At 42.5% G+C, this 27,310-nt stretch overlaps 3 protein-coding genes across 3 annotated transcripts; 1 reads left to right on the top strand and 2 right to left on the bottom strand.

Moving 5' to 3' along the window:
* The first annotated feature begins 474 nt into the window (after nucleotides 1–474).
* LOC139368545 (transmembrane protein 198-like) lies at nucleotides 475–7,375 on the top strand. The gene is made up of 5 exons (XM_071107558.1): nucleotides 475–648; nucleotides 1,722–2,196; nucleotides 3,445–4,020; nucleotides 4,173–4,312; nucleotides 4,482–7,375. The coding sequence occupies exons 2-5, from the start codon at nucleotides 2,007–2,009 to the stop codon at nucleotides 4,623–4,625; spliced, it is 1,050 nt and encodes a 349-aa protein (XP_070963659.1). The 5' UTR covers nucleotides 475–648; nucleotides 1,722–2,006; the 3' UTR covers nucleotides 4,626–7,375.
* LOC139368544 (matrix metalloproteinase-19-like) lies at nucleotides 4,836–14,902 on the bottom strand. The gene is made up of 9 exons (XM_071107557.1): nucleotides 14,590–14,902; nucleotides 14,339–14,430; nucleotides 14,078–14,208; nucleotides 13,692–13,910; nucleotides 8,688–8,933; nucleotides 8,309–8,413; nucleotides 7,999–8,166; nucleotides 7,717–7,844; nucleotides 4,836–7,615 (listed from the first exon to the last, which is right to left on the bottom strand). The coding sequence occupies exons 1-9, from the start codon at nucleotides 14,668–14,670 to the stop codon at nucleotides 7,379–7,381; spliced, it is 1,407 nt and encodes a 468-aa protein (XP_070963658.1). The 5' UTR covers nucleotides 14,671–14,902; the 3' UTR covers nucleotides 4,836–7,378.
* A 545-nt stretch (nucleotides 14,903–15,447) lies between these two features.
* LOC139368542 (partner of Y14 and mago B) lies at nucleotides 15,448–26,973 on the bottom strand. Its single transcript, XM_071107556.1, has 3 exons — nucleotides 26,798–26,973; nucleotides 16,976–17,069; nucleotides 15,448–16,834 (listed from the first exon to the last, which is right to left on the bottom strand). The coding sequence occupies exons 1-3, from the start codon at nucleotides 26,835–26,837 to the stop codon at nucleotides 16,342–16,344; spliced, it is 627 nt and encodes a 208-aa protein (XP_070963657.1). The 5' UTR covers nucleotides 26,838–26,973; the 3' UTR covers nucleotides 15,448–16,341.
* Between the last annotated feature and the right edge of the window lie 337 nt (nucleotides 26,974–27,310).

Genomic DNA, 27,310 nt, shown 5'->3' with positions numbered 1-27,310 from the left:
TGTGAGTTTCATAACTAATCTGTCAGTCGTATAAATAAAATGTGTATGTGCACAATCTAAAAAAAATAAACATCAGTGGTTGATAACGTCATCATGAAGCACCATTTCATTTATCAAGCTTGTGAGTGAATTTTTCTGTTCTGACAAGCCATTTATTTAACATTTGCATATACACTGAGATACAAGACTACATGAGTGCATTTCATTATTCTGTAGTATGGGTGAGCTGTTTACTCATGGCATCCAGAATATCACCTCTTTCCCGGAACACTCACTTTTTCCAGAACTTAAACTTCCATATTCCATCCCTGACTCATGATGGAACCTGTCTGGCAATGGATTTAACCAATCTTTCCTCTGTTGTAAATTGTAAATCTGTATGACTGGAGAGACATCATGTGGACAACAACAATATTGCCTCACCTCTGATCTATAGAACAAGCTTGGCACAGATGGTCACTCTCTTGCACTGATGTCTGACGCTGTCAGAGGTCCAGTGGCCACATCTGAGAGGGACGCACGCACGAGTAGGTTGTCCTCAACGCAGCATAGACAGAACAAACTAATGTAACTCCTCCAAGGGTCAAATGAGTAGCAGTCCTATTTCTTCTCATCGCAGTTTGTAATTCTGGATATGCCGCATGTCAGGTAAGATTACTTATTTTCAGACTCTTAAAATGATTCATGAGAACAGTATTTGTAAACTCATGACCTCAAATACTCTCTGGTCTGCATATGTCTGCTAATGTCAGATCCAAATATGTGATCCTATATCTATTAATGATCAAACAAGTGGAATATGGTTTACCACTCATGTAATGCCTGTTGAATATGACTACTTTGTTAATAACTGATAATGAGGTGCTTATGTGTCTGACTTTATAAATATATATTTTCACAGGAAGTCTCTTTTTGGCAGATGGCTCAGTGTTCAGTTTTAATTCATTATCAAAAATGAAGCGTTTATCATCCTGACATGAGGTTATATTATAATAGCAAAGGTCCCTTGATTGGTGCCATAGAAAGTGATAGTGTTTTCTTTGTGACTTACAAACAGGTAGCAGGTAGCAGGACATGAGGCTAGCTAGACTCTGCTAATAGGCCTCTAATTCAATTATCTGGGGATCTGCCTGGAAAGCTTATAAGGCCATTCAACGTAGAGCATACTCTGTTGCTAGTCAGACTAAGGCAACACAATTTCTCCTTGGGTGAAGAGTTAAGTATGTGGTCACCAAGGTGGATGTGGTTTGAATGCTGAGGATATAGCTTTTTTAAACTTTTTCCAGATTATTCTAAATTGTGTTACATAGTTTCCCCCACAATTCCTTTTTAAAGTTTTGGAACGATATGTCCTACTGTTGGGGTGTTTGTTTGCTTAGCATTGTTTTGTGATTGGAGCGCTTATAACATATGTTCAAAACAAAGAGGCTCAATGACTCAGTCGGCATCAATCCACCCCTCATTTCCTCAGCTGCATCCTGCATTTTAACAAAGGGTCAAGAAAAAGATGCATGACCCAGAGAGGATCTCAGTTTCCTTTTCTGGTTCCTGTGTAGTACAGAAATTACCGTCTCTATGCATATTATTTAGACAACACCTTAGATGTATATGTGGAGACTAGGTACATAGAGTAATATCCAGTTTGATCATTTATAATCTGCCTATTAAAGGGGTAATAATTTTCTCTGGATGTATTTGACTCTCCTCTCCTCTTGTTGCAGGTGCAGTACAGGAAAGGGTCTGATTTACACACTTCTCATAGGAACTCCCTGTTTCCTCAGCTCTTACATTCTACCAAAATGAAGCATTCGTCAAATTCTTTAATTAAATGAATGAAGCAAAGTCCTGTCCCAATGGAATACTGACAATATCCTGGCTTGGTGTTGACTGTTGAAATATGCTCCCACGTGAGATTAAGACAGGAAAACAACACAGTTACACAGATGGCCTAAATTGCTAAACAAAAGCACAGTCTTTATCCTAACCTGTTAAACGACTGCTCCAAGATGGCAAACCCCAGCTCACTCTTGGTCACTGATGGGGCAGTGCAGAGGCAGGCTGAAGAGGATCAATATATCCTCTATGGCGTGGCTGAAGAGGATGCGTGTGAGTTGGGGTTCACTAGGAAGTATGACCTCATCCCATCCATCGTCTGCTCAGTATGCTTTCTGTTCGGCCTCATCTACTGCTTTTTTGGTAAGTTCCTGGCCTGTAATAGAGGACAGTTGGAACTTGCACATGTGTACTCTCAAGACATACACATTAAAAATATGATAGGCATATCTGCAATTTAACTACAGCATTAACACAAAACAATCCAATGCTCCACTGTAGATGCATCATTATTTAATTCCCAGTCCAAATCAAATCCAATTTATTTATAAAGCCCTTCTTACATCAGCTGATATCTCAAAGTGCTGTACAGAAACCCAGCCTAAAACAGCAAGCAATGCAGGTGTAGGAGCATGGTGGCTAGGGAAAAACTCCCTAGAAAGGCCAGAACCTTTCAGTTGACATTTAACCCAATCAGACTAAGTGAAACTATTTCATCAGCTCACTTTGAGTCTATTGATGATATACCCTACCTATACTGTAACCTTACAGTAAACACAGCAGGGCCAGGTGTCTGGGCTGGGCCAGCCCGGGATATAAAGTGGATAACTTCCAGGGTAGGCTAGGAGAGAGAGGCAGATGGGCCACCTGGTTCTGCTGCATTCCGCTGCGAGAGAGTTGGAGAACAGCCATCTGGGATAATTCAGGTAGCCTCCTAGCCTGGTCCAAATCCATTAAACCCAACAGATGCACTCGCTGTGAATGTTGTCTGATAATAGACATGTTTAGATTGTCTTAAGCAGACTATGCCTCATGTGAAGTTAACTATATCTCTCAAATATTCTGCAAACTGTACAGTTTACCAAAGACAAAATCTAGTCCACAAATGACTTTTTAGGAATATATCCCAACTCAGTCAAACCTAGTACACTTAAAGGACAATTCCACCACTTTTTAACCTCATATTCTTAATCTCCAGCAACATACATATGTGAAAATGTCTCGTTTCTATGATCTGTGGTTAAAAAGACAAAAAGGTCCCAAAAAAATGCTTCTTTGTGACATTAAACGTTTTTTAAAAACGGTGATTTTCAAAACCTGCAACAAGTTTCTAGCCAGAGAGAGGGTATTTTCTTGCTCCACATCACCACGAATGTCATAGAGTTTGAAAATCACTGTTTTCTAAATGTTTTAGCTTTTGATGTCATAGTATAGCACTTTTTTACATATTTATTTTAGAAATCCATTGTTTTCACATATGTAGACAATGGTATTGTGCTGGAGATAATGAAAATTAGGTTAAAAAGTGGTGGAGTTGCCCTTTAAGTACACTTTGCTTCCTTCTCCATCTTTTCTTACTTAACATCCCTCCACTTGTCTCTCTTTCTTTAGGATACCGCTGCTTTAAGATGGTCATGTTTCTGTCCGGCTTCATGTTTGGGTCTGCACTAGTCGGCATGTTGTACCATAAAGAGCCTGTGCTGGACACCCAATTGACTACAGAGACTAAAGTAGGCATCCTCCTGGGAGTGGCTGTGCTCTGTGGCCTGGTGACTATGCTGGTACAGACTGTGGGGTTCATCATTACTGGCCTACATCTGGGGAGTCTGCTCACCCTTGCCAATCTGCTGGTTGTCGGACAGTTTTACAGCCTTACCCCCCTATGGGCGCCTCTCGGTGCCCTCCTGGCCACGAGCACCTTTTGTGCCATTCTCACACTGCAGTGGCAGAAACTATTCACTGTGCTCTCCACGGCTGCAGTTGGTGCCGCTGTGGTGATGGCGTGTGTGGACTTCTTCGTAGAGACGTCGCTGCTGGCTGGCCATGCGTACGACATCCTGTCTCAGGTTCCTCCTCGTTCCCTCTGCTGGTACAGCTGGGTTATAACAGGTGTATGTCCTCTATTCAGTCTGATGGGGGTGCTGGTGCAATGGATGCTCACTGCCAAAGGAGTGTCCCACACAGAAGGTGAGTGGCAGTTTCATAAAAAATATGGAATGCTTTCTTCCTCGGTCATCACTACTTCATTTGATACTTAGGTTACACTTAACATGAAAACTGACTACAACATAATTCGCTCTTTTTCTGTCCTATGCTAATTTACATTGAACATCCCTAAGTACCTGTCAGTGGCCGACAAAGACAGGTCCAACTGATGCGAATCAGACGAAGAGATGCCCGGAGACGACCCCAGCAGGGCACTTACCGCCATCGCAAGCCTCCAATCCTAAAGCGCTATGCTGGGGACGTCCTGGCCCCAGTGAGTTTCTTCACTCCTAATGGGCATGAATGAGCTTGATTAAAACACTTATTTCAAAATGTTTATGCACTTAGTTAATATACATTGTGTGTCACCAGTGTCAATTATTTTATATCATCCTAGACCTAGAGAATCAATGTAATTTTTTCCTTACCACTTTGCCTTCCAGAGTTACATCCAAAGCATTCGTGACCGCCAGATGGGTACAGGCTCCTCTACCAACAGCAACAGCACAGTCAACCACTCCATGATTGACTTTGAGACAGGCTCCATGGTGCCCCTGACTGCCTCCTCCCTAGTTTATAGGGTCTGAGGGATGACCACCAAATACTAGGCATCCCCTCCCAGTTCCACTTAGGTGCCCTATACCTCTCTCCAGCAGACCATTCATAGACTGTTTTTTGAGACGACAGAATGATTCTTGAGACAAAATTCAAAATACTAAATCAATCTGTTGTTTTGTTTATTTTTGACAGTCTTAAGGTATCAGACAGTCAATCGTAATATAACACATTGATCCTTCTTCCAATAAATCAAATTGCTTTATTTTAGTCAGTTTGCTAATATACATTTTTGTGAAGACATCCACTGTTAGTTTTATGCAGTGCAGGGGAGAATTATACATTTAGGGATTTACATACTTTACACACACATACAAAAATGTTTTAACTCGTGTTATCAAAATAAATAAAATCCTTAAACATTACTATATTTCACCTTAGCGGGTTAGGTGATACATTGGCTAGGCTATACGGTATGAAACTCCTGCCTACTTCCTGGATCGTGTCACTGTTTTTGAATGGCCTTAAAGATTATATCATAACATTTATGAAGACGGAAAATTAAAATAAATGTCAAATTATACTCGTATTCGTGGATGAATTTACTTCTAGAGGTAAATTAAGCCATGAATATAATTGTACATACAGTTGAAGTCGGAAGTTTACAAACACTTAGGTTGGAGTCATTATAACAAGTTTTTCAACCACCCCACAAATTAATTGTTAACAAACTATAGTTTTGAGAAGTCGGTTAGGACATCTACTTTGTGCATGACATAAGTAATTTTTCCAACAGTTGTTTACAGACAAGATTATTTAACTTATAATTCAATGATCACAATTCCAGTGGGTCAGAAGTTTACATACAATAAGTTGACTGTGCCTTTAAACAGCTTGGAAAATTCCAGAAAATTATGTCATGGTCTTAGAAGCTTCTGATAGGTTAATTAACATAATTTGAGTCAATTGGAGGTTTACTTGTGGATGTATTTCAAAGCCTACCTTCAAACTCAGTACCTCTTTGCTTGACATCATGGGAAAATCGAAAGAAATCAGCCAAGACCTCAGAATTTTTTTTGTAGACCTCCACAAGTCTGTGTCATTCTTGGGAGCAATTTCAGAATTCCTGAAGGTACCACGTTCATCTGTACAAACAATAGTACACAAGTATACACACCATGGGACCACACAGCAGTCATACCGCTCAGGAAGGAGACGCATTCTGTCTCCTAGAGATGAACGTACTTTGGTGAGAAAAGTGCAAATCAATCCCAGAACAACAGCAAAGGACCTTGTGAAAGATGCTGGAGAAGACAGGTATCTATATCCACAGTAAAACTAGTCCTATATCGACATAACCTGAAAGGCCGCTCAGCAAGGAAGAAGCCACTGCTCCAAAACCGCCATAAAAAAGCCAGACTACGGTTTACAACTGCACATGGGTACAAAGATGATACTTTTTGGAGAAAGGTCCTCTGGTCTGATGAAACAAAAATAGAATTGTTTGGCTATAATGGCCATCGTTATGTTTGGAGGAAAAAGGGGGAGGCTTGCAAGCCGAAGAACATCCCAACCGTGAAGCACGGGGGTGGCAGCATATTGTGGGGGTGCTTTGCTGCAGGTGGGATTGGTGCACTTCACAAAATAGATGGCATCATGAGGAAGGAAAATTATGTGGATATATAGAAGAAACATCTCAAGACATCAGTCAGGAAGTTAAAGCTTGGTTACAAATGGGTCTTCCAAAAGGACAATGACCCCAAGCATACTTCCAAAGTTGTGGAACAACAAAGAACAACAAAGTCAAGGTATTGGAGTGGCCATCACAAAGCCCTGACCTCATCCTATAGAAAATGTGTGGCAGAACTGACAAAGGGTGTGCGAGCAAGGAGGTCTACAAACCTGACTTGATTACACCAGCTCTGTCAGGGGGAATGGGCCAAAATTCAAACTTCTGACCCACTGGGAATGTGATGAAAGAAATAAAAGCTGAAATAAATAATTCTCTACTATTATTCTGACATTTCACATTCTTAAAATAAAAGTGGTGATCCTAACTGACCTAAGACAGGGAATTTTTACTAGGATTAAATGTCAGGAATTGTGAAAAACTGAGTTTAAATCTATTTGGCTAAGGTGTATGTAAACTTCAGACTTCAACTGTATCTTAAACAACGGCATTTTCATGAATTTGACGATGTAATCTTGAAGACCATTCAAATGCGGTGGGACATGATCCAGGAAGTAGGCGGGACTTTCATACCGTATAGTGTTGGAGTGAAAATTTGGTTCTGGAGGCTGACGTCTTACATTAGAAATGGAGAGGAAAGGGCCAGGGCAAACTGCAGCGCATTGTCCGGTCTCAACAGCTTCTTCCCCCATGCTGTGGCCCTCATCAACCGGCCATCAGGCTCATAGGGATTAAGTGACTTTGCATTGGACCGATTACTACACCTTGTCGCCAATGACCTCAAATACTAATCTGCACTATGTACAACACTGTATACATTTGCCACGGCAGCATCCCTCGCTCTGCTTATAGATATATCCCCTCTGTAAATGATACATCTCCACTGTAATCAGCCTATGCACCAGAGTTTTCTGTTTACTGTTCCGATATTGTATATTCTGTATGATGTCTATGTGGACTAGTGTCTCTATTCTGTTTGTATATTGTCTATCACTGGCAGCACCTTCTCACTAAGGCAAATGATTATAGGTGTGTGTAAATGTACTTGGTGAATAAAGGTGAGTTTGAAATAAAACACCACTGACCTCTAAAGGCCTATTTATCACATTGCATCCATTTTTCACTCATTCTGAGAGGGTAGCCCTTATCCACAACTTGGTTGTTGTTGATGCGCCAGTACTGGTTCCCTTTGAAAATGTATATATGGCCGTTTGTCCATGTGAAGGCTGCATCCAGGTTGTAGGGTACCCCAGAGAAGAGATGTGATATCGGTTTGGGATACGTCCTGGAGTCCGTTGCCCCAGCTTCATCCCACTGCCAATACTGAGAACCCTTTGGGATAGAATGAAGTGTAACTATTATTTGGTCATCCCACTCATTCTGAAACGGTCTAGACTCGAGCGTATGTTACATGTTCACACATTGTTCCTTACCTTGAAGAAGATCACTTTGTTGTTCCGGTTGAAGTACAAGGCTGAATCGACATTAGAAGGAATGCTGGCCAAGTGTTTCGGAAAGCCAACGTCAAGTTTGAATCTGGTATACCTCCACACTTTGTCTCCTGAATCAATAATATGACAGTGACACATGAAAACTGGTCCATGATCTGTGTGTGATGTCTTGCCGACTCCTATGGTAGGTTTGGTAAATAATGACAACGAAGTTGGCAAGACAGCACAAACTGATATGGGAGTGATGCAGGGTGAAAGGTTTACCTTTCAGGAAGTAGGACTTGTTGGTCCTCTGAGAGTACACAGCTGCGTTGAGGCTCCCTGGCAGATCCTTCCACAGCACAGAGATCAGGATGGGTGTGTTGTAGCCAGTAGTGTCAGACACTGTCCAAACATACTGACCGCTGAAGACATATGTCTTGCGAAAAGGACCTGGGTGGTCGATAAATATTAGACAAACACTTGTAGATACTGTATATCTGAATGAAAGCGCTTTGATAATTTGCAGTTTCATATAGAGTTTACATCGTTTTTTGTACGGCAAAAATTGGGACTAAATCTTTACAATACCTACCTAACATAATTGCATCTATGATACTCTTGCAAAGATGTGGTGAACCTGCCTCTTGGGATGAATCATTTGGCTTTCTGGATAGTGTTGGACGATTGCCTGGCTTCCCTAAAGGAGAACAGAAAAGACAAATGTTTCAAACACATAACATTTTTGTCGTTTAGCAGACACTCTTATCTAGAGCAACTTACATTAGTGAGTGCAAGCATTTTTGTACTGGTCCCCAATGGGAATCAAACCCCCAACCCAATACCTTTTTGAATCTGTCTTTATCCTCTACATACAACATCCACAGGTAATCAAAGTCTGACTATGGAATAATTCTATGACACGTACTCTGTCTGTCTTAACTCAATAAAATAAATTATGATCCATCCCCCACCATACAGAGCTTGGATTCCATGAATGTCATCAGGATGTAGTTTGAAGTTGGCACGGTAACCAGAGTAGACAGGTCCCATCAGAGCCTTGTGGTTCTGAGAGTGACCCAGGCCAAGGGCGTGACCAATCTCATGGGCTGCTACAATCCGCAGGTTACGGCCAGAGGTCGTCCCCTCTGTCCACTGCTCATCTTCGTCAAAATGCACAATGCCCGATTCAGGGTTATCTGCGTGGGCAAGCACTCCCCCTAATGACAGAGGATGTTTTCAGAAAGGTAAACATACTCAAAAAAATAGGAACACTAAAATAACACATCCTAGATCTGAATGAATTAAATATTCTTATTAAATACTTTTTTCTTTAGATAGTTGAATGTGCTGACAACAAAATCACACACAAATTATCAATAGAAATCAAATGTATCATATGCATATGATATATGATATGCATATGATATGCATATGGTCTCACAAGGGGTCTGAGGATCTCATCTCGGTACCTAATGGCAGTCAGGCTACCTCTGGCGAGCACATGGAGGGCTGTGCGGCCCCCCCAAAGAAATGCCACCCCACACCATGACTGACCCACCGCCAAACCGGTCATGCTGGAGGATGTTGCAGGCAGCAGAACGTTCTCCACGGCGTCTCCAGAATGTCACGTCTGTCACATGTGCTCAGTGTGAACCTGCTTTCATCTGTGAAGAGCACAGGGCGCCAGTGGCGAATTTGCCAATCTTGGTGTTCTCTGGCAAATGCCAAACGTCCTGCACGGTGTTGGGCTGTAAGCACAACCCCCACCTGTGGACGTCAGACCCTCATACCACCCTCATGGAGTCTGTTTCTGACCGTTTGAGCAGACACATGCACATTTGTGGCCTGCTGGAGGTCATTTGCAGGGCTCTGGCAGTGCTCCTCCTGCTCCTCCTTACACAAAGGCGGAGGTAGCGGTCCTGCTGCTGGGTTGTTGCCCGCCTACGGCCTCCACCACGTCTCCTGATGTACTGGCCTGTCTCCTGGTAGCGCCTCCATGCTCTGGACACTACGCTGACAGACACAGCAAACCTTCTTGACACAGCTCGCATTGATGTGCCATCCTGGATGATGCTACCACTAGACTGAAAGCACTGCCAGCATTCAAAAGTGACCAAAACATCAGCCAGGAAGCATAGGAACTGAGAAGTGGTCTGTGGTCGCCACCTGCAGAACCACTCCTTTATGTCTCCTTTATGTCTTGCCTATAATTTCTACCTGTTGTCTATTCCATTTGCACAACAGCATGTGAACTTTATTGTCAATCAGTGTTGCTTCCTAAGTGGACAGTTTGATTTCACAGAAGTGTGATTGACTTGGAGTTACATTGTTTTGGTTAAGTGTTCCCTTTATTTATTTTATTATTTTTTGTTGTTGTGATTTTTACCCCTTTTTTCTCCTCAATTTCGTGGTATCCAATTGTTGTAGTAGCTACTATCTTGTCTCATTGCTACAACTCCCGTACGGGCTCGGGAGAGACGACGGCTGAATGTCATGCGTCCTCCGATACACAACCCAACCAGCCGTACTGCTTCTTAACACAGTGCGCATCCAACCCGGAAGCCAGCCGCACCAATGTGTCGGAGGCTACACCGTGCCCCTGGCAACCTTAGCTAGCGCTGTGGCCCGCCACAGGAGTCGCTGGTGCGCGATGAGACAAGGAGATCCCTACCGACCAATCCCTCCCTAACCCGGACGACGCTAGGCCAATTGTGCGTCGCCCCACGGACCTCCCGGTCGCGGCCGGTTACGACAGAGCCTGGGCGCGAACCCAGGGACTCTCATGGCACAGCTGGCGCTGCAGTACAGCGCCCTTAACCACTGCGCCACCCGGGAGGACCTCCCTTTATTTTGTTGAGCAGTGTATAAACTCAGCAACAACAAACAAAAAACATCCCTTTTTCAGGACCCTGTCTTTCAAAGATAATTCATAAAAATCCAAATAACTTCACAAATCTTCATTGTAAAGGGTTTAAACACTTTTCCCATGCTTGTTCAATTAACCATAAACAATTAATGAAAATGCACCTGTGGAACGGTCGTTAAGACACTAACAGCTTACAGACGGTAGGAAATTAAGGTCACAGTTATGAAAACTTAGGACACTAAAGAGGCCTGTCTACAGACTCTGAAAAACACCAATAGAAAGATGCCCAGGGTCCCTGCTCATCTGCATGAACGTGCCTTAGGTATGCTGCAAGGAGGCATGAGGACTGCAGATGTGGCCAGGGCAATAAATTGCAATGTCCGTACTGTGAGACGCCTAAGACAGCGCTACAGGGAGACAGGACGGACAGCTGATCGTCCTCGCAATGGCAGACCACGTGTAACAACACACCTGCACAGGATCGGTACATCCGAACATAAACACCTGCGAGACAGGTACAGTATGGCAACAACAACACCCCGAGTTACACCAGGAACGCACAATCCCTCCATCAGTGTTCAGATGGTCCACAATAGGCTGAGAGAGGCTGGACTGAGGGCTTGTAGACCTGTTGTAAGGTAGGTCCTCACCAGACATCACCGGCAACAACGTCACCTATGGGCACAAACCCACGGTCGCTGGACTGGCTAAAAGTGCTCTTCACTGACAAGCCGTGGTTTTGTCTCACCAGGGGCGATGGTCGGATTTGCATTTATCGTCGAAGGAATGATCGTTACACCGAGGCCTGTACTCTGGAGCGGGATCGATTTGGAGGTCCGTCATGGTCTGGGGCGGTGTGTCACCGGAGGAAGACTTCCTCCTCCCTCATGTGGTACCCTTCCTGCAGACTCATCCTGACATGACCCTCCAGCATGACAATGCCACCAGCCATACTGCTCGTTCTGTGCGTGATTTCCTGCAAGACAGGAATGTCAGTGTTCTGCCATGGCCAGCGAAGAGCCCGGATCTCAATCCCATTGAGCATGTCTGGGACCTGTTGGATCGGAGGGTGAGGGCTAGGGCCATTCCGCCAAAGAAATGTTCGGGAACTTGCAGGTGCCTTGGTGGAAGAGTGGGGTAACATCTCACAGCAAGAACTGGCAAAGCTGGTGCAGTCTGTGAGGACGAGATGCACTGCAGTACTTTATGCAGCTGGTGGCCACACCAGATACTGACTGTTACTTTTGACCTTTGTTCAGGGACACATTATTCCATTTCTGTTAGTCACATGTCTGTGGAATCTGTTCAGTCTTAGCTGTTGAATCTTGTTATGTTCATACAAATGTTTACACATGTTAAGTTTGCTGAAAATAAACGCAGTTGACAGTGAGAGGACGTTTCTTTTTTTTGCCGAGTTTATCACATTCAGAGGCATATACAGAACAAGTTAAAGGTTTGGACACACCTACTCATTCATGGGTTTTTCTTTATTTTTACTATTTTCTACATTGTAGAATAATAGTGAAGACATCAAAACTATGAAATAACACACGTGGAATCGTGTATTAAACAAAAAAGTGTTAAATCTAAATACATTTTATGAGATTCTTCAAAGTAGCCACCCTTTGTCTTGATGACAGCTTTGAACACTCTTGGCATTCTCTCAACCAGTTTCACCTGAAGTGCTTTTCTAACAGTCTTGGAGGAGTTCCCACATATGCTGAGCTCTTGTTGGCTGCTTTTCCTTCACTCCGCAGTTCAACTCATCCCAAACCATCTCAATTGGTTTGAGGTCGGGTGATTGTGGAGGCCAGGTTATCTGATGCAGCACTCCATCACTCTCCTTCTTGGTCAAATAGCCCTCACACAGCCTGGAGGTGTGTTGGGTCATTGTCCTTATTGAAAAACAAATGATAGTCCCACTAGGCGCAAACCATATGGGATGGCATATCGCTGCAGAATGCTGTGGTAGCCATGCTGGTTAAGTGTGCCTTGAATTCTAAATAAATCAGACAGTGTCACCAGCAATGCACCCCCAAACCGTCACACCTTTTCCTCCATGCTTCACGGTCAGAACCACGCATATGGAGATCATCCGTTCACCTACTCTGTATCTCACAAAGACACAGCAGTTGGAACCAAAAATCTAAAATGTGGACTCATCAGACCAAAGGACAAATTTCCACTGGTCTAATGTCCATTGCTCATGTTTCTTGGGCCAAGCAAGTCTCTTCTTATTATTGGTGTCCTTTAGTATTGGTTTCTTTGCAGCAATTCGACCATGAAAGCCTGATTGACGCAGTCTCCTCTGAACAGTCAATGTTGAGATGTGTCTGTTACTTGAACTCTGTGAAGCATTTATTTGGGCTGCAATTTCTGAGGCTGGTAACTCTAATGAACGTATCCTCTGTAGCAGAGGTAACTCTGGGTCTTCCTTTGCTGTGGCGGTCCTCATGAGAGCCAGTTTCATCATAGCGCTTAATGGTTTTTGCAACTGCACTTGAAGAAACTTTCAAAGTTCTTGACATTTTCCTGATTGACTGAACTTAATGTCTTGAAGTAATGATGGACTGTTGTTTCCCTTCGCTTATTTGAGCTGTTCTTTCCATAATAAGGTATTTTCCCAAATATGGCTATCTTCTGTATACCCCCTACCTTCTCACAACACAACTGATTGGCTCACACGCATTAAGGAGGAAAGAAATTCCACAAATTAACTTTTAACAAGGCACACCTGTTAATTGAAATGCATTCCAGGTGACTACCTCATGAAGCTGGTTGAGAGAATGCCAAGAGCGTGCAAAGCTGTCATCAAGGAAAAGGGTGGCTACTCTGAAAAATCTCAAATATATATAAATATATATATATATATATATTTTTTTAAACAATTTGGTTACTACATGATTCTATGTGTTATTTCATAGTTTTGATGTCTTCACTATTATTCTACTATGTAGAAAATAGTAAAAATAAAGAAAAACTCTTGAATGGGTAGGCGTGTCCAAACCTTTGATTAGTACTGTAGATAATCCACATCAGACTGAGATCTGAAAAGCCTTCTTTCACACATTCAAACTGCAGTGTGACTATGGAGTACTCTGACTCTCACCTGGTCCATCGAAGGGCACTGGACAAGATCTATCCTTCTTATGAAACGAGATCTTGATGTCTGCTCTTCCGGGAAACAGCACCTCCTGGAAACTCAGGGTTGACACCTCTCTCCAGTACCTAAACGCAGCCTTAAGGGCAGCACGCGTTTTTGCCAGGCCCAAGTCTGGGGTGTAGTTATAGATGCGGTAGGTCAGAATTTTCTTACGCCAAGTAGAACCTATGGAAATAGTCATTTGTAAAATATACTAGTTGAAAATAGTTGTATAGCCTTAACATTTAAATTAAGGCTTTGTTTTTACTCGTAGTTGATTGTGGCCATGTTTGCCTCATCAAGTCAAGATAATATAACAATGAAGTCGGAGAAGAATAAATAAAATTACCCACCCATGACTCGATATTTGAAGGTTTTGTCATTGAAGGAGTCCTCAATACCACACCGAGGTCGTTTCATCATTTCTAATGTGGCCTCATTGAACGTTCCTGAGATGGCCAAGTTAGTTGCCTTCTGGAAGGTTCTAAAGTTATAATGGGTAAGATAAATGTTAATGAGACACATATGTAGTCAAACAATAAGTATAGGGTAGGAGGAAGCTAGCTGAGGGGCAGCCTAAAGCAGAAAACAAAAGTGTGATGTTTGGTGGTTACCTCAGTGCCTCTGTGATTTCTTCAGTCAGATACATTTGGCTCTTACTACGGTCCAGTGGAATGTGTAGGTAGCCATAGTTCCTTAAATAGACCTAAGATGTGGCAGACATATCATTAACAGCATTAGTACGTACATGTTTGGTATGAAAACAAATACAGAAAGGAGTTGGCAAAAGCACAAACCAGGCTGTTTAGTAAATAACTAATTGCAGCAGTTCTTATTGGTCATTTACTATACAGTATATTCTTACCATGGCTTCCATGATTTCCTCCCTGTTTAAGGCAATGGAGGACACAGTTGTCAGCAAGACAAGAAATAGCATGTACTCCATTTGAAAATCCGTTCTAAGATATTGTTTTCAAGTACTATATCTCAGTTTCCCTTATTTCTTCAGTAAGCTCGTGGGATGAAAATAGTAAAGAATTCTTTACTATTTCAGGTCTCTATCCAAGAAAATAAAATTAAATTTTGAGGTAAAGTTAATCCATTTAGATGATTATTCTAAACCTAGTCCATCATTTCCATTCTGTTGGTCCCTGTTTTATAATGTTCCCTGGAACTCTGTACTTTATAGATTCATATACTGTTTTTATACCATCGTTTGCCCACTGGGACCCGTTTCCAACCACGCAATAAACCATTAGAGGAATGCAGTCTGGGATTACTTTATAGCGAATAAATACTCCACTGACAGCAACTCTTGAAGTACACAGCCCACTTACACTCCCAACTACGCCAAAAACGATCCCCTTTCAACTGTTTAAATTGTCTCTAAATACAATCTTGCTAAAGAGCAACACAAAATCATTAAGTCAATATAACTAACAACAACTTTTAAAGGTCTATTTTTGGTCCATTTTAAGGACAACCGAGACAAGGTTACAATACAGATGGTGTCTTCAATACATTTAATATTGCAAAGTTAATGAACAATGTAACATTGTAATGATTCACTACCAGGGAAAGACCATGTGTGATAGAGTTACAAAATGTATCTTTTAAGTTGCTCGATCAAGATTCTTGTTTCTGAATGACTACGTTTCTCTCCATAAATACCATGTAGTCTATGAGACAAAAACCTCTTCCTCCTGTAATGTAAATCATGATATTTTTATTTTATTTTTTAACTGTCCTATGAGAGAAAAACAACTAACCACATTTCCATTCCGAGACAACCATTAATTAGTATGTTTATATATAAAGAACCATTAACACATCAATGTTACATTTCGGCTTCTCCATGTCACCACAACAATCCTCCCTATGCCCTGTAATCAGGGGGAGATAGCATTTGTCGTTTCCACTGAACCCGGTTTTGCCTGATTTCACCTGTAGAGGGAGCTATCTATTTAAAACTATCCTTTCATATGAGTGATGTTAATGTTGTAAACCACGAATCACTTCATTATGTACACAAATTCAAACTGTACTTCAAATCATCCAATCATTGGGAAAATGTGTATCATTTCAGTGCACAGACGGGTCAACAAAATGGCATTCTCTTGAATAGGGGCTTTCTGTATCTTTAATGCAATAAATAATATTCTATGCAATTCTCTTGAGAGATAAAGGTATAAAAAAAAACGCACAGTAAAAATACTGAGCACAACAATAAATGCTATTACAACTATGAATGGCCAATAAGTTAATAGCCAATACAAGCATACGGGATCAGTTCAATTGTTTTAAAAGTACATTTGAAATGAAGAGAAAAAACATGGCTGTCTCATTGTCGTTTGTTCATTGGTTTTGGAGAAAGTGTGGGAAAAGCATGATCAGTTCTTGTCAACAACATAACTTGAGGTGTTAGGTATATGTACACTTGGTATTCCAAAGCCAAAGTTAATGTTGATTGGCTGTCTGATAACACCAAATCTCAGAAAAATGTTTAAGGGAAGCTCATCAATGCAGCTGTAAATATCCATTTCTGGTAGAACTTGGTGTTTGTATTTTCCAACAGTCTAACTTCCACAACTCATCTGCTGCCCTTTTGACAACCTTTTTAATCTCGTGAATCCTCTTCAAGCTGCAGCAACCCATCCTGTATGGCCTTGGCCCTCCCAAGCTTATCCAGCTGCTCTTTTGTAGCTTGCTTGATCTCCCCAGAGTCCAGTTTCTGCTGCAGTTCCTCAACCTGCCTCAACTTCTTTTTCAGGTTCTTGATCTTCTTGGCCTTTTCTGCTGCTGCTCCTGAATGGTCATTAGTAGCTTCAGCTGGGTTAGATGTAGGCATCTCACTGTCAGCGCCCTCTGCAATCGCCACATTCTCAACATCATTGATAAGTGCTTCCACATTGCTATCCGGGCCTTGCAGCTTGCGCTTTTCCTTGCGTTTCATGTTTCGCTTGGCTGTCTTGGAAAGCCCAGCTGTCTCACTCTCTGCAATGCCGGGAATCCCCTGCTGCTGCTGCCTTGCCTGGGCCTCATCTCCGGGGCTCATACCTGGTGGCAGGTCGGGCTTGCCCTTGAAGAACTTCACAAATTTATTCTCGTAGCTGAAAACAAAGACAGATTCGCAGAGAGGAAAATAGGAAACAGGAAACAACTATTTTACAGCAGAGGCTTCTATCAAAATAAATACAAAATTAGTATAAAGGTTGACTTGACAGAGGTCACTGTCCGGTAGAATTACTTACACAGGGACTTCTTCCTGAGGGGTATAACCATCCTTCACTTTCCGAGGCTTTCTCCAGGTTCCATCTGGTCGCTGTGTAGCAGCAATGTATTTCCCTATAACAGGAGGCGCAGACATGAGCAAATATTACAAATTCACGGAAAACCAAGCATTTACATTTGAACCAATTAATGTGTTTTGCTCAGCTGGTCGACTCAGGCTTGATAAAACATGGATGTGTGTGTGTGTTACAACAATATACAAATAAAAATTAAATAAATTCTAACTTTTTTTGCCACATGCGACAAATACAACAAGTGTAAACTTTACCATGAAATGCTTACTTATAAGCCCTTAAACAACTGTGCAGTTCAAGAAGAAAATATTTACCAAGTAGACTAAAATAAAAAGTAATAATAAAAAGTAACACAATAAGAATAACGAGGCTGTATACAGGGCGCACCAGTACCGAGTCAGTGTGCAGGGGTACAGGCTAGTAGAGGTAATCTATAACAAACAAACAGCGAGTAGCAGCAGTGTACAAGATGGGGGATCAATGTAAATTATCCGATGGCGATTTTTATGAATTGATCAGCAGTCTAATGGCTTGGGCGTAGAAGCTGTTGAGAAGCCGTTTGGTCCAAGACTTGGCGCTCCAGCACCACTCATCTACAGTGCATTAGCTAGCCACATTTGCATCGGCACTAGCAAGAACAGGACCGAGAACAATCTAACATAATTTAATGTTTTCTAGTCGCTAGCTAACCAAATTGACACTGGATTACTGGCTAGCTAGCTAACATTACGGTAGAGACTATAGGTAACTTACAAAGATTTAGCTAGCTGGCTAATGCATTTCAAATGTGCCACTTGCTGCTGCTACTACTATAGCCCATTCATAGACGGTAATGCTAAAGATATACTGTCTAGGGATGTACAAGTTTCCCTTTCAAGACGATTCAATACATGACCAAGATACCTGCTCTCCGATACATTTCAGTTTGATTAGAAGAACGAATTGATATGATGCACTAAGAGTTGTTGCATAAAGTTGTTGTTTAATGAGTCTGACGCAAAATATATACTGCTTAGTCGAGACCCAGCCCACATCCCTGTCATCCACGTGAATAAAAGACAAGAGAAAAGGGAGAGGAGGGTGGGGTGCCTTGTAAGAATTCGCTGGCAAGTAGGTAAACCACCACTACCCCTCCTTATTATTGGCTAAAGTGCAATAATCGGAAACCAAACTGGACAATCTACGATTAAGGCTATCCTACCAACTGGACATTAAAAATTGTAATATCTTATGTTTCACCGAGATGTGGCTGGGTGGGTTACCCACGCATTGGCAGGACAGAGCATCTACGTCTGGAAAGACGAGGCGCGGGGGTGTGTGTCTATTTGTCAATAACTGCTGGAGCGTGATGTCTAATATTAAAGAAGTCTCGAGGTATTGCTCACCTGACGTAGAAAACCTCATGATAAGCTGTAGACCACACTATCTACCAGGACAGTTCTCATCTATATTATTCGTAGCAGTCTATTCACCACCACAAACCGATGCTGGCACTAAGACCTTACTCAACGAGCTGTATAAGGCCAAAAGCAAACAAGAAAATGCTCATCCAGATGCGGCACTCCTAGTGGCCGGGGACTTGAACGCTGACATACAAATCCATTTTACCCAATTTCTACCAGCATCTTACATGTGCAACCAGAGGTGAATTTTTGATTAATAATTAAAACACTTTCTTAAAAAATATATGTTTTTATAGCTCTACACCACCTTTACTCCACACACAGAGACGCATACAAAGCTCTCCTATGCCCTCCATTTGGCAAATCTGACCATAATTCTATCCTCCTGATTCCTGCTTACAAGCAAAAACTAAAGCAGGAAGTACCAGTGACTCGCTCAATACGGAAGTGGTCAGATGACACGGATGCTACGCTACAGGACAGTTTTGCTAGCACAGACTGGAATATGTTCTAGGATTAATCCAATGGCATAGAGGAGAATAGCCCATCAGTCACTGGCTTCATCAATTATCAATACACCAGATGAGCTAAACGCCTTTTATGCTTGCTTCGAGGCAAGCAACACTGAAGCAAGCACGCACCAGCTGTTCCAGACGACTGTGTGATCACGCTCTCCGTAGCCAATGTGAGCAAGACCTTTAAACAGGTCAACATTCACAAAGCCGCAGGGCCAGACGGAGTACCAGGACGTGTACTCAAAGCATGCGCAGACCAACTGGCAAGTGTCTTCACTGACATTTTCAACCTCTTCCTGAGAGTCTGTAATACCTACATGATTTCAAACAGACCAGAATAGTCCCTGTGCCCAAGAGAGCGAAAGTAACTTGCCTAAACGATTACTGCCCCGTAGCACTCATGTCGGTAGCCATGAAGTGCTTTGAAAGTCTGGTCATGGCTCACAACACCATCATTCCGGAAACCCGATACCCACCCCGATTCGCATACTGTCCCAACAGATCCACAGATGACGCAATCTCAATCGCACTGCCCTTTCCCACCTGGACAAAAGGGACACCTATGTGAGAATGCTGTTCATTGACTACAGCTAAGCGTTCAACAACATAATGCCCACAAAGCTCATCACAAAGCTAAGGACCCTGGGACTAAACACCTCCCTCTGCAACTGGATCCTAGACTTCCTGACGGGCCACCCCCAGGTGGTAAGGATAGGCAACAACAAATCTGCCACGCTGATCCTCAACACTGGGGCCTCTCAGGGTGCGTGCTTAGTCCCCTCCTGTACTCCTTGTTCACCCACGACTGCGTGGCCAAGCATGACTCCAACACCATCATTAAGTTTGCTGACGACACAACAGTGGTTGGATTGATCACCGACGAGACAGCCTATAGGGAGGAGGTCAGAGACCTGGCAGTGTGGTGCACGGACAACAACCTCTCCTTCAACGTGAGCAAGACAAAGGAGCTGGTCATGGACTATAAGAAAAGGAAAGTCGAACAGGCCCCCATTAACATTGACAGGGCTGTAGTGGACCAGGTCGAGAGTTTCAAGTTCCTTGGTGTCCACATCAACAACAAACTATCATGGTCCAAACACACCAAGAAAGTTGTGAAGAGGGCATGACAAAACCTTTTCTGCCTCAGGAGACTGAAAAGATTTGGAAGGGGTCCCCAGATCCTCAAAAGGTTCTACAGCTGCACCATCAAGAGCATCCTGACCATTTGCATTACCACCCGGTATGGCAACTGCTAAGGCATCTGACCGTAAGGCTCTACAGAGGGTAGTGCATAAGCCCAGAATATCACTGGGGACAAACTTCCTGCCATCCAGGACATACAGTGCCTTGCGAAAGTATTCGGCCCCCTTGAACTTTGCGACCTTTTGCCACATTTAAGGCTTCAAACATAAAGATATAAAACTGTATTTTTTTGTGAAGAATCAACAACAAGTTGATCATAAAGTGGAACGACATTTATTGGATATTTCAAACTTTTTTAACAAATCAAAAACTGAAAAATTGGGTGTGCAAAATTATTCAGCCCCTTTACTTTCAGTGCAGCAAACTCTCTCCAGAAGTTCAGTGAGGATCTCTGAATGATCCAATGTTGACCTAAATGACTAATGATGATAAATACAATCCACCTGTGTGTAATCAAGTCTCCGTATAAATGCACCTGCACTGTGATAGTCTCAGAGGTCCGTTAAAAGCGCAGAGAGCATCATGAAGAACAAGGAACACACCAGGCAGGTCCGAGATACTGTTGTGAAGAAGTTTAAAGCCGGATTTGGATACAAAAAGATTTCCCAAGCTTTAAACATCCCAAGGAGCACTGTGCAAGCGATAATATTGAAATGGAAGGAGTATCAGACCACTGCAAATCTACCAAGACCTGGCCGTCCCTCTAAACTTTCAGCTCATACAAGGAGAAGACTGATCAGAGATGCAGCCAAGAGGCCCATGATCACTCTGGATGAACTGCAGAGATCTACAGCTGAGGTGGGAGACTCTGTCCATAGGACAACAATCAGTCGTATATTGCACAAATCTGGCCTTTATGGAAGAGTGGCAAGAAGAAAGCCATTTCTTAAAGATATCCATAAAAAGTGTAGTTTAAAGTTTGCCACAAGCCACCTGGGAGACACACCAAACATGTGGAAGAAGGTGCTCTGGTCAGATGAAACCAAAATTGAACTTTTTGGCAACAATGCAAAACGTTATGTTTGGCGTAAAAGCAACACAGCTCATCACACTGAACACACCATCTCCACTGTCAAACATGGTGGTGGCAGCATCATGGTTTGGGCCTGCTTTTCTTCAGCAGGGACAGGGAAGATGGTTAAAATTGATGGGAAGATGGATGGAGCCAAATACAGGACCATTCTGGAAGAAAACCTGATGGAGTCTGCAAAAGACCTGAGACTGGGACGGAGATTTGTCTTCCAACAAGACAATGATCCAAAACATAAAGCAAAATCTACAATGGAATGGTTCAAAAATAAACATATCCAGGTGTTAGAATGGCCAAGTCAAAGTCCAGACCTGAATCCAATCGAGAATCTGTGGAAAGAACTGAAAACTGCTGTTCACAAATGCTCTCCATCCAACCTCACTGAGCTCGAGCTGTTTTGCAAGGAGGAATGGGAAAACATTTCAGTCTCTCGATGTGCAAAACTGATAGAGACATACCCCAAGCGACTTACAGCTGTAATCGCAGCAAAAGGTGGCGCTACAAAGTATTAACTTAAGGGGGCTGAATAATTTTGCACGCCCAATTTTTCAGTTTTTGATTTGTTAAAAAAGTTTGAAATATCCAATAAATGTCGTTCCACTTCATGATTGTGTCCCACTTGTTGTTGATTCTTCACAAAAAAATACAGTTTTATATCTTTATGTTTGAAGCCTGAAATGTGGCAAAAGGTCGCAAAGTTCAAGGGGGCCGAATACTTTTGCAAGGCACTGTATATGAACGGTCGTTAAGACACTAACAGCTTACAGACGGTAGGCAATTAAGGTCACAGTTATGAAAACTTAGAACACTAAAGAGGCCTTTCTACGGACTCTGAAAAACACCAAAAGAAAGATGTCCAGGGTGCCTGCTCATCTGCGTGAATGTGCCTTAGGCATGCTGCAAGGAGGCATGAGGACTGCAGATGTGGCCAGGGCAATAAATTGCAATGTCCGTACTGTGAGACGCCTAAGACAGTGCTATAGGGAGACAGGACGGACAGTTGATCGTCCTCGCAGGGGCAGACCACGTGTAACAAAACACCAAGTCGCGGTTTTGTCTTGGATTCGAGTTTATCGTCGAAGGAATGAGCATTACACCGAGGCCTGTACTCTGGAGCGGGATCGATTTGGAGGTGGAGGGTCCATCATGGTCTGGGGCGGTGCGACACGGCATCATCGGACTGAGCTTGTTGTCATTGCAGGCAATCTCAACGTTACAGGGAAGACATCCTCCTCCCTCATGTGGTACCCTTCCTGCAGGCTCATCCTGACATGTCTCTCCAGCATGACAATGCCACCAGCCATACTGCTCGTTCTGTGAGATATTTCCTGCAAGACAGGAATGTCAGTGTTCTGCCATGGCCAGCAAAGAGCCCGGATCTCAATCCCATTGAGCACGTCTGGGACCTGTTGGATCGGAGGGTGAGGGCTAGGGCCATTCCCCCCAGATTGGTGTCCGGGAACTTGCAGGTGCCTTGGTGGAAGAGTGGGGTAACACCTCACAGAAAGAACTGTCACATCTGGTGCAGTCCATGAGGAGGAGATGCACTGGAGTACTTAATGCAGCTGGTGGCCACACCAGATACTGACTGTTACTTTTGATTTTGACCCCCCCCTTTGTTCAGGGACACATTATTCCATTTCTGTTAGTCTGCGGAACTTGTTCAGTTTATGTCTCAGTTGTTGAATCTTGTTATGTTGTTGACAGTGAGAGGACATTTATTTTTTTTGCTGAGTTTACTAGGCAGTGTCAGAGGAAGGCCCCCCAAAAGACTGTTCATACTGTTCTCTTTGCTACCACACGGCAAGCGGTACCGGAGCACCAAGTCTAGGTCCAAAAGGCTCCTTAACAGCTTCTACCCCCAAGCCATAAGACTGCTGAAAAATGTATGAAATGGCCACCTGGACTAAGTACATTGACTGACTGACCCCCCCCGCTGTTTATTATCCATGCATAGTCACAAATTACCTTGACTAACCAGTATCCCTGCACATTAACTCAGTACTGGTACCCCCCTGTATGTAGCCTCGTTATTGTTATGTAATTTTATTGTGGTCATTTTTTAAAAACTTTAGTTTATTTAGTAAATATTTATTTAACTCTATTTCTTGAACTGCATTGTTGGTTAAAGGCTTGTAGGAAAGCATTTCACGGTAAGGTCTACTACACCTGTTGTATTCAGCACATGTGACAAATAAAATTTGATTTGATTTAAACAATTATTTTCCATTACACATTCAAATCTGCTGCCGATGGAGCTCATGATTTGGGCCTCTGAGCTGGATCTGTCTGAGCTGACTCTCTCTCTCTCTCTCTCTGTGTGTATATGTCTATGGTGTCAATTTTACAGATTAAAAAATATAAATAGCACAACTTTGGATTTCACCTGTCTCATAATATAATGTTTTAGACCTCTTAAACTCAACTCTGGACCGCAAAGCTAGTTCCACTGCCCTTTTAATTGTTCCCCTCTAATCAGGGACTGATTTAGACCTGGGACACCAGATGTGTACAATTAATTATCAGGTAATAATCAGGTAAGCTATCGACACAGGGATGGTGGTTGGAAGAGCGTAGCGGTAGCTTTTGATAAAGAATAACATCAAGACAAAGCAGCTGCATTATAAGTGGGATGTGCGCTACATCCCGAGGGGTTTGTGCTGATTGTACCTTAGATTGTGACAGCCGGTTAAATGGCGTCCCTTGAGAAAGCAAGAACAAGATGTATGTCAGGAGAAGTGCAGTGGGGGGAAAAGAGAGGCAGAGGAGGTCTAAGAGAGAGAGGGATGAAGACGGTGAGCTTGAGTCGGTTAAAAATGTTGGAAATATATACTGTAAGTCATCCTGTACGAGCTTTACTGCCGAATACATTACGTTGTTACAGGTGTCAAGCTTATGGGCATGTGGCAGCAATGTGTAAGAGGGAGGTTCCTAAATGTGAGAAGTGTGCAGAAGGGCACAAGACAAAGGAATGTGTACCATTGAGGAAAGTAGAGGTATGTGTTAATTGTAGGGGTGCTCATGGGGCTGGGGATCAGAAATGTCACGTGTGATTGAGGTAGTTTGAGGTTTCCAGGGGTAGAGTAGCGCAGAAGTTGTCATATGCTGAGGCATTGAAGAAAGTAGAAGAAGATGGGTCAAGGGGGAGGTATCCTGAGAGGAGTGGTGTGAGTAGTAGATCTGTACCAGTACAGAAGAATAGGCCAACAAGTGATCTATGTTGTTTCAGTAAGATTGGATTTTTAGCGTTTATAGCAATGGTTATCAACTATACTGCAGGGATGGAATGTAAGTCGCAGAAAATGTAGGTTGTGGTGGCAGCTGCAGAGAGGTATTTGGGTGTGTGAGACTTGACATCAGAAGAGTTACAGGGTGTGTTAAGTGGTGATGTCCCATCCTTTCAGGTTGTTGGCATGAGGTAGTAATAGATAGAGTAAATGGATTGAAATAGTGGAGTAGGGTGGTGTTATTTTTTTTTAAAAATTGTGAGTGTAGTAATAGATGGTAGGGTATGCTTATTTCTGTATTTTTTCAAGCAAAGTCTAAGGGAGTTGTACTCCAGTCTAGTAGGTTGCGATAACGCAACATATTGGATGCCAACCGCCGTTAAACCTCATCAACGATGAAGAATTATCAGGTCGAACTGAAAACCAGCAGGCCCCGGACCTCGTAGGGTAAGAGTTGAGTACACGTGGTTTAGACCATTTGGAAGTTGACACTCTTCTCCTGCTTCAACCATGCAGTGTTAGTAGTAAAAGTGATCGCTGTCTTCATTACGAAATTATCAAATTCACCCTGCATATCAAAAAAACATGACACGCAGATGTGCCAGATCAGGAATAGTCCTACTTCTCGTTGGTCAGCGCGCAAAGCTACGCACAGCATGCAGTTTGACTAGGCCAGGGGTTTTCAAACTTCTTCTCTGGGAACCCTAGCCATTCCATGTATTTTAACTATTCCACAGCTAGCATGCCTAATTAAACTTCTCAACTAATAATCAATCCCTTGACAAAAAAGATACAAGTAAAAATAAATAGTCAAAACAAAACATAACAAAAAGTAAGTTTGAATGACACTGAGGGGCAGTGTTTTTACAGTTAATGAAGGTTTGCCTGAGGCTGATGCAGTACAGGTGTTTGTACAAATGCAATATACACACACTCTCATTCAAATGCACACACATACATGTAAATAGTGCCATACATGCAGTCAAACATATTCAGTTGACCTTGCTGTTATGATTTTTGTTGTCCTTGATGTCTTTTGTTTTTTGCATTGCTGTTTTCCGTTTTCTTTTGTCTTTCCCTTTTGTTCATTTTGTTGGTTGTTGGTGCATGGGGGGGCCATCTCTTGGGGAAATGTCTGGGGGGATCTTGGAGGGCTGGTGGGAGATCTGTCAACGTGCCCTTAAGCAGGGTGTTGACCCTGGTTGCTTCTGTGTGTTGCTCTGGATGGGAGGCTATTAGATGACTAGTGTGATGTAGTTGTTGAGCAGCTTCACTGCAAGTATGTGTATGTTTAATATTAAAGTTTTTTTTTTTTACAAAAAAAAAATATATATTTTTTAAATCCCTTGGCTTATGAATTGTGAAACGTCTAGAGGTCCTCGAGGAGAGGTTTGAAAACCGCTGGACTACACTCCTTAACAGTAAATTATTGTGCTGATTAATCAGGCTGTAGTACACAATTAATTTGGTACGTTGCGGAACGTCTGAAACGTGCAGAATCGTGTAAATGTTACTTACAAGAGAACGTTGAATAAAATTACATTTGAACTTACTCTACCGGTTGTTTGTGCGGTTTGCCTTTCAGCTGCTCGAAATTTGAGAAAATATCCATAGGAAAGTATTATTTACCAGACTTTTTAGAGAGCCAGTGGGTAACGTTATATGGTTCGGCACCAAGGTAAAGTTAGTTTTATATTGAATATTCGGGTCTTCGTTAATAGCTATTGCACCGAGCATGCCATGATGACAATGAAAATGGCATATTTTGAATAAGGGGAAGATGGAAAACAATCCACACTTCTTTCGATGTTTTTTTAAAGACTGAAATCCGAAAAATTAAATGTAACGTTACACACAAAAAATATGTGGATTGTTCGCTATCCTCCCCGATTCAGAATTGTATTCAACATTCTGACTTGTAAGGAACATTTACACGATTTTGCACAAATGTTTCAGGCTGTATATGCCAATTGTGTATTTAAGCCTGATTAATCAGACTAGGGCTACTACTACTAATACTACTAGTTAGGTACTTTTGCGCCCTAGTTTGGCTAGGCTAGCCAACAGAATATAGTGTCCCATATAGCTGACGTAAGATAGGTACGACATAGCTATTAACTAGACATTATCTATTAGTAACGTTGGCTACGCTAGCTATCTGGTAACTAGCTAACTACGTTAACTAGTGTGTTTGTTAGCTAACTAACTACGCTAACTGGTTAGCCAGAAGCAGCACGCTTGGACAATTTGTTCGCGCCATAACGCGAGCGTTGCTGGGTTACTGTTCTGGGGAAGCGACGTAAAGACAAACGGGTTAGTAATTCTAAACTGTATTTATTCTCACACTCCAACAATAATTTAATTAGAGTTCGGACTTAAATCAGCCTTACCAGATTCATCTTCAACATAGGGGGTTGCCATTTGAGCCATTTTGCTCAATTATCTATTTCCGTTGGCTGGTAGAAATGACAGGAAGTGATGTCTTCCTAGCTGCCCCAAAAATATAACCGAATGTTGTCCAATCGACGTAAAGTCAACATGGCGTGTGTGTGTGTGTGTGTGTGTGCAAGTAGAAAAAGCATGTGAATTCACCCTACTTAGAGAAACGCCAATGCCATCCTCCTCTCTTTTATGTTGATGAAACGGTCTATCACTCTGTTATACAATACACGCTTTTATTTGTTGTTGTCCTATGCTACCTAGCCAAACTTTCTGTCATGGGCAACGCCAGCCAGCTAGTTAACATAAGTCTTCTACATATTGATGGCAATACGGAGAATTCACAAGGCTGCCGGCCCAGACGACATCCCAAGCTGTGTTGTCAGGGCATTGCACACTGCCCTATCCCATATGGACAAGAGGAATACATATGTAAGAATTAATGAACTACAGCACAGCCTTCA

Source organism: Oncorhynchus clarkii, chromosome 16 (genome assembly GCF_045791955.1).
Source record: "Oncorhynchus clarkii lewisi isolate Uvic-CL-2024 chromosome 16, UVic_Ocla_1.0, whole genome shotgun sequence".
NCBI classification, from domain to species: domain Eukaryota; kingdom Metazoa; phylum Chordata; class Actinopteri; order Salmoniformes; family Salmonidae; genus Oncorhynchus; species Oncorhynchus clarkii.
Note: the sequence above shows the minus strand (reverse complement) of the source record. Positions and strands in the feature narration are given on the sequence as shown.

What these genes read in the sequence shown, in the direction of transcription:
- LOC139368545 (XM_071107558.1), top strand. Translation starts at nt 2,007, where the DNA reads ATGGCAAACCCCAGCTCACTCTTGGTCACTGATGGGGCAGTGCAGAGG. An exon ending in CCTCATCTACTGCTTTTTTG is followed by an intron (nt 2,197 to 3,444) that starts GTAAGTTCCTGG and finishes CTCTTTCTTTAG; the next exon opens with GATACCGCTGCTTTAAGATG. An exon ending in CTGGGGACGTCCTGGCCCCA is followed by an intron (nt 4,313 to 4,481) that starts GTGAGTTTCTTC and finishes TTTGCCTTCCAG; the next exon opens with AGTTACATCCAAAGCATTCG.
- LOC139368542 (XM_071107556.1), bottom strand. Translation starts at nt 26,837, where the DNA reads ATGGCTCAAATGGCAACCCCCTATGTTGAAGATGAATCTG. An exon ending in CTATGTTGAAGATGAATCTG is followed by an intron (nt 17,070 to 26,797) that starts GTAAGGCTGATT and finishes CTCCTGTTATAG; the next exon opens with GGAAATACATTGCTGCTACA. An exon ending in CCTCAGGAAGAAGTCCCTGT is followed by an intron (nt 16,835 to 16,975) that starts GTAAGTAATTCT and finishes CTTTGTTTTCAG; the next exon opens with CTACGAGAATAAATTTGTGA.
- LOC139368544 (XM_071107557.1), bottom strand. Translation starts at nt 14,670, where the DNA reads ATGGAGTACATGCTATTTCTTGTCTTGCTGACAACTGTGTCCTCCATT. An exon ending in CTTCAAATATCGAGTCATGG is followed by an intron (nt 13,911 to 14,077) that starts GTGGGTAATTTT and finishes CTATTTCCATAG; the next exon opens with GTTCTACTTGGCGTAAGAAA. An exon ending in ACAAAGTGATCTTCTTCAAG is followed by an intron (nt 7,616 to 7,716) that starts GTAAGGAACAAT and finishes TCTATCCCAAAG; the next exon opens with GGTTCTCAGTATTGGCAGTG.